General features: G+C 34.0%; 1 protein-coding gene across 1 annotated transcript in view; it reads left to right on the forward strand.

The window, feature by feature from the left end:
* Tyr (tyrosinase) overlaps window positions 1-11,024 on the forward strand; it is a 76,938-nt gene extending 65,914 nt beyond the window's left edge. Inside the window, exons 4-5 of the mRNA XM_032895943.1 lie at window positions 1,555-1,736; window positions 10,580-11,024. Coding sequence (XP_032751834.1) covers window positions 1,555-1,736; window positions 10,580-10,806 — 409 coding nt within the window. The 3' untranslated portion in view covers window positions 10,807-11,024. The remainder of the gene's footprint in view (window positions 1-1,554; window positions 1,737-10,579) is intronic.
* The last annotated feature ends 404 nt before the right edge of the window (window positions 11,025-11,428 follow it).

Here is an 11,428-nt window from a genome sequence, read left to right on the forward strand (position 1 = left end):
TGGAGCTCTCCAGACAGCTCTCTTTACTATTTTCTGCTTCAGACAGTTCACCAAGGAGTTCTTTCTTGATATTTTTAAATTTTCTTTGGGTAGCTCATATCTTGCAGATCATAAGCCCAGTCTTTTATTTTTACATATCAATCTAGTCATTTTCTATAGATTCCCTTTTAATTATCTTATGAATAAGTATCCCATGACCCTTCCCTTTGATTCTTAGGAGACAGCACGCACATTTTTTTTAACATTGCAAAAGAATTCCAAGATCTGTCTGTAGATCTGTGCAGATGATAAGTTAGCTGGCTGGGATCCTGCCATGAAATTACCATTGCTATCATGTTTGGTACTGGACCTAAATTCCCTCTGTCCCAGAATCACAGTAATCTCAGGCATCTGTCTGACTTGGCAGGCATAAACAAAAAACTTAGAAGGGTGGGATGCCTTATGATCACTACTTCTTAAATCTCTTTATCTCCTTCCTTACTATCTTCCTTACAATTTCGCACAGAGTGCATCTGATTTTGTTCTTTTAGATTCATAACCCTCCCATTCAGTTCACATTATATAATCATATTTTCATAGCTGAGAAATGATATATTTTCAAACTCATGTTTTTAGAGTTTTCTTCCATAGCTTTAAGAGCTGAAGGGTCCAGGTTTATCATTTTGGTGAGATATTAACCATACCTTCACCTGTGGCTAATTGGGCTATCTCTGATTATCATGAAGTCTTTAACATTAACAGGGAGGACATCTTTGAAAGAGGAATGTGAAAATAAGTACATTGTTATTTAAATAAGCCTTATGTCCACAGTAGCCATTGACACTTATGAAGGTCCATGCCTACTGGCCTCATTCTAGGGCCAGGAACTATGTCATTCCACCTCTACCAAGTCCACACCTGACCTGGCAATCTCTGCTGCACATTCAAAGTCAATGCTATTCCAAAGACTGTCATTGTACACTGTTAGTATGGATTTCCACTGTGTGTGTGTGTGTGTGTGTGTGTGTGTGTGTGTGTGTGTGTGTGTGTATGTGACTATTTCATATTCCTAGGATGGTTTTGTTTTATTGTGGGTACCTGTAAATGGACTGTTTCATCTTATATTATTAAAGGTAGGCTCTGCCTCAGAAAACATGATCTTTCCCAACCATAAGACAAAGAATGAAATTGCTGATACTCACATGCAACAACAAACAGAAAGTGATTAAGTTCTAGTCCTTTGTCATTTGAGTTTTATGTTTTTTCTTTTGACTCTCCTTACATTTTAAAGTTATATTTAACTTATGATTATGACTAAATTTCATGAGAACAAATGTTGAATTCTGAAACCTATATACTAGCTATAAAAGTTTAATTTTCATAAGGAAACTTTTGAAGTCATCCTCACACTTACTTCTGATGAATGACCTTATTTAGGATAGGAGATGGTAACTTGTCAAAGTTTGAAGATAGCATTTGACTAAGTCTAGTGATATCAATGATTGTCTTTTAAGAACTTAAAATTTAGACTTTATATAAAATGTTCCTGAGTCTGAGTAACCCTTCCCTTTGTAGTATTTTTGAACGATGGCTCCGAAGACACCGCCCTCTTTTGGAAGTTTACCCAGAAGCCAATGCACCTATTGGCCATAACAGAGAATCCTACATGGTTCCTTTCATTCCGCTCTATAGAAATGGTGATTTCTTCATTTCATCCAAGGATCTGGGATATGACTACAGTTACCTACAAGAGTCAGGTAAGGCTCAGTTGCATTAAGATGAACTGTGTAGTCTAATGTGGGCAATCTCTTTTGGGATAGTAAAAAAGAAAAAATCCATTGCATATACATTTTTTTCCAAAACTTTTTAAGAAACTTTATTATACCAATTTATAATCATGTGAACTAGAACTATATTTCAAGGATATTTTGTACAGCTAAATTATTGAATAATATAGGATTGGGAAGCTTTTGAGCCATTATTCTGTCCGCTAACAATTTTATAACCTAGGGATATTATTTAATTTCTGTGAATCATATTTTATTTGTTATATATTTAGATAGGAATGACTCAATATATTGTTGTGAATCATGTTAAAGAATTCAGTCTATGCAGGATAATATGGAGTTAGCAGTTTGTGATCTTTCACTGGGATACACTTAGTAAGATTACCAATACAATAATGGAAACTTTCAAATCCAACTAGTAATGGGTTTCATAATACTTCTGTAATTTAATTAGTATTCCTTTGGCTAAAAGCATAACGTAAAGCCTTAGGACTAGAAGTATATACTGGCTTTGGTATTCCTAATTAGAACTACATTAATATCTTCTTGGTGAAGAAGGAATAGGCAATAATGAAAGCCTAATCCATGTAGAAACTTCCTAGTATTCTGGTCTACCTATTTGTTGCAATGACAAATGACTGAGAAAGACAAGTTAATGTAATTATTTTCTCATGGTTTCAGAGGTTTCAGATCATGATTGCCAGGTTTCATTGGTTAGAGCTCGAGGCAAGATAGAAATATCATGATGTTAGGAATATGTATTATGGACAAAAAGGAAGTCATATCCATGATGTATCCCTCAAAGGCAAGCTCCCAGTAACTTAATTCCTCCAATCAGGCTTCGCTTCCTACTTTCCAGCACATCTTAATTAGTGCATCATATTGGGAATCTATCAATTAATTAATCAATTGATGTAGTCAGAACTCTTGTGATACAACTTCTCAAACCTATCAGCTGACAGCTAAGTCCTTAAAACATAAGTCTTTGGGTGTATGGGTGGGTGAACCCTTTTTATTTAAAACACACACACACACACACATATACATATACATATATATATATATATATATATATAAATTTATTATTTGCTGGATAGGTATTAGTTTCCATAAAAGAGTTGAGAATAACAGTCTTATAGAATTGAAGTGACTTGTTAAATGTTAAATACCAGTATATGGAGGAAATAGGTTTTGACAGTTTCCTTAACACACTATGCTTTCACTATTGCATATAAAGACTTCTATACAAAGGCTAGAAGAACACAATGTAAAACTACAAATAGTTAAATGAATGAAATATGAATAAGTTCATTAAATAAGGAAAAATGAACAAATGTGTGAGCCTTACTAACTCCTAGCTCTTATGATCAGCTTTAGTTCCATTGAAATGACTAATGTAATTTGGATATCAGTAAGCACCAAATCCAATATGGAAGTGTGTCATAATTAGTGTTTTATTGCTGTGAACAGACACCATGAGCACGGCAATTCATATAAAGGACATTTAATTGGGGCTGACTTACAGGTTCAGAGGTTCAGTCCATTATCATCAAGGTCGGAGTGTGACAGCATCCAGACAGACATGGGGCTAGAGGAACTGAGAGACAGCTAGGAAAGAATGGCTCCCAGGCAGCCAAGACAAGTGTCTTAAAACCCACCCCTACAGTGACATACTTTTTCTAAGGCCACACCTACTCCAACAAGGCCACACTTCCTAATAGTGCCACTCCCTGGACCATGCATATTTAAATCACTACAAAGTCCAAAAGACTGTGCAAAGAAGTACAAAGACAGAACAGCAATTTTTTTTAAGGATTCAGATAGGTAAACAGTGATTTATATATAATTCATCATTGACAATGTTTAAAGAATTGGTAGGCAGCAGATAGAAAAGGGCAGAAAATATCCTAACCTGAAAGAATAAGACTAAAAATCAAAGATGACCACTGTATTTATGGAATATTGAAATCTTCTGTTGGATGTTATGGACAAAGAAATTAACATTGAAAAGATTGAGATGTTTTGTAAAAGTTAACACAAATTGTATGTTTTTTTATGACTGGGGCATTGTCTGGGTGTGATCCAAGAACCAGTTTATTCCTCATTATATTTTTAGGACATAACTCATAGAAATTGGCAAGTAAGTTATATACTGAGTAAAGAAAAAAGAAATTATAGGACTCCTTTGAAGCTTTTTAACCTGTGATGTAAATTATAGTATAATTTGCTGATATATTTAACAATGATAAAACAAAGGGCCAGACACAAGGGGAAGTCCATATTTTTGTTATAATAGAATGATAAAATACGAAACATCAGGGTAAATATTTCTCAGCACAATACGATACATAGACTTGAAGCTCCAGATACCTAGACCTTAGAGCTATATGAGAGACAAGAATCAAAACTCCTAAGAGAAGGTGGAATATATTTTTGCTAAATATGTTAAAGTACACAGTATTGATTTGAAATACTTTACTGATTTGCTATGCTTCTGTATAGCTATGAACTAAGTTAACCTTAGAAAAAGTTAATTTTAAAATAAATAATAGAAATTGCCTATTTTCTATCTTTTCAGGCATTCTTCACTATTGTTTCTTTATACATTCAAAGTAGTTAAATTTTATCTCTATTCATTGCTAAACTTCAAGATTTCTAAAAATATTATTAAATTTTTTCCAATAACTTAGTTCATGACCGTCATTATTCATCATCCAAGTATTCATGTTGATAATTACTTAAGTATTTAAGTATTAAGTATTCTGAATTTGTCAAACATTTTCTCTTGTAATCAGATTTAGTGATGTTTTAAAAACTGAGAAGCAAGTGATTTTCTTTTAGGGAAAACTGATAAAAGGCAAGGACAGAAACACCAAAAAAAATAAAAAATAAAAAAAGAGTTTATTTTGGTTTATGATTCCAGAAGTCTTGATGTCTTAATTCTAAAGAATGAATGTTAATGGTTGCTGTGCACACGAGATTTGTTTGTCTCTTAATTCACATTATTTATTTTATGTTCCCCCTTCAGGGGGATATCTTCTCTGCCAAGGTTAATGACCCCATTGATAATCAGAAACAGCACTACTGTGGGAGGCGAGGGTGTGTCTAATGAACTCAGCAAAATGGTAAATGCTATGAACTTCAGGATAGCCTGTTGAAAAAAAATTCTAAAAACATGAATTCAAAGGTGTATAATTTCTCAACTATGTAAAATATAGGAAAGTAATATGAATTATACAAGAAGCTTCATGGGCCGCAAGGAACAGAAGCAACTGCACTATAAGCCAGTCTGTCAGAAAGATATTAAGGAAGGAGATAAAGGGATTTGTAGGAATGGTGATCTCAGAGCTGGATCTTACCCAGCTAGCTTACTGTCTGTGCATACTTAGATCTCTGAATTCATTTAAAAAAAAACAGTATTTGTTGTTTGAAATCAAGGGGCCTAAAGTCATAAAAGGTTGATTCATGAGATAATCAAAAGGGAACATGGAGCAAATGACAACATTGATATGTAAATAAAAGGCTGAGGTTTGGTCTGAAAGAGAGAGCTACCCAGAAAGAACTGTTTGGAGAGCAAATATTGCTTTTTTAGAATTTTTCTAACAGAATTTCTGACCTTGGTCCAAAAACCCAAGAATTTTTTTTCTAGCAGCTTCTCTGACTTTGGTTAAAAAACCTAAAAGCTATCCTGGAGAGCTGTTACAGCTGTTTTAGAATTTTTCTAGCAGAATTTCTTTTTTTTTTTTTTTATTAACTTGAATATTTCTTATATACATTTCGAGTGTTATTCCTTTTCCGGTTTCCAGCAAACATCCCCTCCCCTCCCCTTCCTTATGGTGTTTCCTCCCCACCCTCCCCTATTGCCGCCCCCCCCAACAGTCTAGTTCACTGGGGTTCAGTCTTATGGGACCCAGGGCTTCCCCTTCCACTGGTGCTCTTACTAGGATATTCATTGCTACCTATGAGGTCAGAGTCCAGGGGTCCCAGTCCATATATAGTCTTTAGGTAGTGGCTTAGTCCCTGGAAGCTCTGGTTGCTTGGCATTGTTGTACATATGGGGTCTCGAGCCCCTTCAAGCTCTTCCAGTTCTTTCTCTGATTCCTTCAGCGGGGGTCCTATTCTCAGTTCAGTGGTTTGCTGCTGACATTCGCCTCTGTATTTGCTGTATTCTGGCTGTGTCTCTCAGGAGCGATCTACACTTCTGCACTTCTTTGCTTCATCCATCTTATCTAATTGGGTGGCTGTATATATATGGGCCACATGTGGGGCAGGCTCTGAATGGGTGTCCCTTCAGTCTCTGTTTTAATCTTTGCCCCTCTCTTCCCTGCCAAGGGTATTCTTGTTCCCCTTTTAAAGAAGGAGTGAAGCATTCACATTTTGATCATCCGTCTTGAGTTTCATTTGTTCTAGGCATCTAGGGTAATTCAGGCATTTGGGCTAATAGCCATTTATCAATGAGTCTAGCAGAATTTCTGACCTAGGTCTGAGGATCCAAGAGTTTTTTGTTTGTTTGTTTGTTTTGTTTTATTTTGTTTTGTTTTGTTTGGTTTTCTAGCAGCTTTTCTGACATTGTTTGGAAAGTCCATGAACTATCTACCCAGAGAGCTTTTAGAATTTTTTTCTAGCAAGAGCTGAGTTGTCTGGAAATCTTTGGAGAGCTTTATCAAGCAGAAGACAGAGCTCTCAGCTTGTACCCACAATTGATGTCGAGTCTTCCAAACTTCCCTCTCAGGACCCCCTTTCCAAGTTGAAGCTGTTTCTTGGCATGGAGAGATGACTTAGTTAGTGTTTAAGAGCACTAGCTGCTCCCTTTGATATCCAGGACATAAAAGAAAGAGTATTAATTATGCAATTTGCTACATGTTGACAGATATTTAAAATCAGCTATGTATGCAAATAAATGGGAGTAGTTGAATTTAGGCATTTAAGTTCCATTATCAAAATATATTTTTAAAATGTATTTAAGAGTGAGTTTCAGTATTACTGAAAATAAATGCTGCATTTTCATTGGTTTCAATTTTTTGATTATTTAAATTAATGACACTCAAATCTAGAGCTTTACATTTTTATATCAGTCATTTATTGACATTTCTGGTGATGATAAACAAGCAAAAAAAAACAATCTATTTTCATTAAAACAAGCTTCTTGACTTCTAAAGGCTTTAGAGATAGATGAGATGATTTTTTAGAGACAAGTAAATAAAAGAAACAGAAAAAATAGATATTTCTCCCTGTAGCCACCATTTAAGTTAAAAAAAAAAGTTCTATTTTTGTCCTCTTTGAATACTGAGCTTTAATATGCAATTAGTAATTAACAAATCCTCCAGATTGAAAGGAGCGTACTACTATGTCATTCATTCAGAACATTATCAAGTTTTACAAATACCTCATAAAGTAAATGGTGCCTTTTTCCTTGATTTAGGTATATAATTTTACTATGAATTATTTATATGTAATTATCATTCCAGCATGTCATGAGTATATCTCTTTTCTTTTTGTGGGATGTGAAGTTAATTAACTTCTCAAAGTCATTAGAACTTTTGAAGAGCAAATATCAGCAAATAAGAATGAGATTAGACAAAACAATAATTTGATCATAAAATTAGAAAAATGGGAATACTCAAAGGATAAAAAAGGAGGAAAGGAGAAAGACAGAGAGGACCAGGTCTTCAGTTTTCTAGCTTTTGATTTTCTGCTTCTTATATGGTGTTGGCTTTGCTTACTGACTTTAGTTCCTGAATCCACTGTTTTAGTTGCAGGATGGAGAATTCAGAGCCTTTATTAGTAATATCATGACTTAGGCATCTATTCTGTACATATCAAATATCTCTAAAGAAGATGATCATGAAAAAATTACTGTAGTTTCCACTTCAACAGGGGTGGAATGAAGGAGTGGGTAGCAGTGATACTAAGGTACGAGTTAAAATTTTTTGGCTTGAATAAATTTTTTGCTAGTAATACTCTAATGAAAAAAATAGCCCATAATTTTGAAGACTATACCCTAATGTTTCTTAAGACTTAATCTTCCCCTTGGATTCTGTAATCTATGATGTCTCATCAATATTCTTGTGGCATTTCATATAAGCAACCCAAAGAAGAGACAGTATATAGAAGTTGTCTTCCGTAAGCAATCTATCTCCTCTTATTGAGATAGTACTAAGTGCGGGTCCTTTGTTTACTGGAATTTTAAATTTTTCTAAATAGACCTTAATTGTATTTACATAAACTGAATATTTATAATTAGAAGCATATACACTTTAAATTATTCTTTGAATGAGTGTATGTCTTAAGTATATACATGATAGTAAGACTATTATTTTTCTAATTGTATATATTTGAAGCTAATTTTTGAATTCACATGTAATTAATTTACATGATTTTTTCTACAAAAACAACCTACTTCATCATATATCATTTGATAATTCATTTCTCGTCATACCATTTATTTATTACTTTAGAATTCAGGTACTATTTTAAGTACATTTCTCTATTGTATAACGAAATATTCTTAAGTGTTGGAAAATAATGTATTCCATTTATGTTTGTCTCTGTTTTGTATTTGTTTATATTTGACTCCCATACATGAATCATGTCATTGATCATGATTAATAATTTCATTTTATCAAATAATATTGTATGATATTTTAAAGGCTAGACTTTTTCAAATATCAAAACAAAGACATCACTTTCCATGTCTATGCTCTTAGCAGGTTAGTGTCCCAAGTATCACAGCTATACTTTTAAAAATTATTTCCATGTTTCTAAATAATATGTAAATAATAATATCTTTTAATTGATGAAGTCTATCTCAGGTGTTTTCATATAAAAATAATGAGTTTACTCTCTTACAAACCTATTTTATTTGTACCATCTCAATATGGTATTGTCACTTAAAGACACAGCTTAAATTTTGTTGTTTCTACATTGAATCAGTCTGTTATAGTTATTTCTCATATTATTTTCTCTTAGAGCCAATGCTCCATATTTTTAATATATATAAATTTTAATTATTTTTACATTAGTTAATTTATTTATTTAATTATAATTAATTTTATTATATACCAGATTTAAAAAATAAACTACAAATTTTACCTCAGAACATTGTAGTTAATGTAATGTAGTTAATGTCTAATTTATAATTTGTTTTCCATCGATATCCTTTGAATATCTCACTAAATCAGCCTAATATTTCTTCATTACCTTTTTGGAGTACAATAATACATTCAGTCATGGCTTAATCATCTACTTTTCTCATGGGGCCCAGGCACTCTACCAAATTTCAGAATTACTTCATTGTAACCACTGGCTTTTACTTTTCCACCCACACCCCTGTTCCCAATTAATTACTTGTAGTTTCAGTTACAGGGGCTTGTTCACCCTGTTTATTTATTAATAAATGAGTATGCCTTAAACCAGGCTTCTCTGACTAGCCTATATCTCAGTTATCCTGTTTATATCATTCTGTGTTTGCCACATGGCTGGTTACCTCATACAACTTGTGCCAAGTCCAGGTGGTGAGTCCTGCCGTGGCTACTTCTCAGAGCTCCTCTCTCTTTGCCAGAAGTCCCACCTTGTAATCTTCCCTCAGTTTATTGGGCATCAGACTTTGATTAACAATAATGCTTCCACACAGTATACAAGACATTATCCCTATACATCATAGTTTGGGTCTTCAAGGAGTCAGCATCGTACTAAATATATATTGTATTCTCTCTAATACAATGTGTTGATGTAATAGTAGAAGAAATGCCAGACCTATAATATTTAGATGTTTAGGGATTCTTGGACTAAATAGAAAAATATTTTTAGGAAACTCATGAAACTAAAGGTGCAATTTGATTTTATGAAAAACTTTAGGAAATGTACAGGGAAATCGCACATGTACATTATTTTCAAAATATGTATGTTAGATTATCTGAACTAGAAGATTCAGGGATAGAAATTTATGTATGGATGGCAGGAGTCACAATTGTACTAATCCCAACCCAATTGTATTATCTTATGAGGTTTGAAGTAATTACAGATAATCAAAGGCTAGGAGTTTTCCTCAATTGAAATTATTTTAAAAACACTCATGACTAAAATCTATTATCTTAAGACTGAAAATTGTAAAGATAGAGAGGTATCTTAAGGGTTTAAGGTTTGCTCTTCTAACAGAGGACAGAAGTTCAAATCCGAGTACCAACATGGGCAGTTCATAGCTACTTGTAGCTTCATCTCCAGGTGCTCATTCACCCTCTTTTAACCTTGATGCCATCTACATGTACATGCTCACATATATACACACATACATACACACATAGACGCACACAAACACATACACACACATATGCACACATAATTTGAAAGCTGAGATCTCTGCAAGAACAGTGTGCACGTGTCTTAGTGTTCTTGTGAATGCTCTGAGACTACGCAGCTTTTTCCAGCTATATAGTCAGTGTTACTCAAATAACTTAAATTGTCCAACAGATCATCATCAGTTAATAATACAACTATGTTTCATACATGGGCAGTACTATTACACAATCATCAAAGGAATTGTATAAAATTATAACAATAATACCTAACAAAATTACACAGTGAGGTTTATATGCAGGTTTCATGAGGTCCCAAAAGCAGAGAATTGTTTTCTCTTCTTCCTAGGGAGGAAACTGAACCTGAGAAAGAATAGGTTAACTTTCCCCAAGCTTTTCTTTCTATTTACCAAGCAAAATAGCTGGCATTCAAACCCAAGCATCTTACTGCTAAGTAGCATGCTAAAATGCTGTTATGTTGATGATCCCTGAAAACAGCATTATCTCTTTCTATTTCAGATCCAGGCTTTTACCGAAACTATATTGAGCCCTACTTGGAACAAGCTAGTCGTATCTGGCCATGGCTTCTTGGAGCAGCACTGGTGGGAGCTGTTGTTGCTACAGCTCTAGCTGGGCTCAGCAGTAGGCTATGCTATCAGAAGAAAAAGCAACCCCAGGAGGAAAGGCAGCCCCTCCTCATGGACAAAGATGACTACCACAGCTTGCTGTACCAGAGCCATCTATGAACATCCTAGGAAACAGAGTGGGACTAAAAGGTCTGACCTCACTCTACCTATTTGTTTGTGTTTCTACAATTTTAAACTAATATAAAACATAGACCATAGCTGTTTGTCTGACTGGGTTTTGCTCAGACCCATGTTTTTTCCCACGCCTCAGTTTCTAAGGAAAGACTGGTATTTCCTAAAAAATAACTTGTATCAAAATAAAATTTCTGTTAAAAAAATTCTCTTGGGCTGGTTTTTATGAATGTGTTTTGGTGATTTAAAATAAAATCATGTCATTTGAAAAAATAAAAAATAAATAAAATCACAATAAAATTATAAAAACTGATGCCTATGAACTTGAAGCACATTTTTGTTTTCCTGACTTCATTGTAAATTTCCAAGAAAATAAAGTTTTGCTCTCTCCCTCTCTCTCTCTCTTTCTAAGTGCATGCATGTGTGCATGCACGCATGCGTGCGTGCGTTCATGTGTGTGTGTGTGTGTGTGTGTGTGTGTGTATTTGTGCCTCTGTGTCCATGTTACCTGACAATTTTGAAAATCTCAGATAGAAATGCTCACTAATTTTTGAACTCATTTCATTAATGTTTAGGAGAGATGAATAATTACTAACTCAGTAACAGAGGA

The sequence above is a fragment of the Rattus rattus genome, chromosome 2 (genome assembly GCF_011064425.1).
Source record: "Rattus rattus isolate New Zealand chromosome 2, Rrattus_CSIRO_v1, whole genome shotgun sequence".
Lineage (NCBI taxonomy): Eukaryota > Metazoa > Chordata > Mammalia > Rodentia > Muridae > Rattus > Rattus rattus.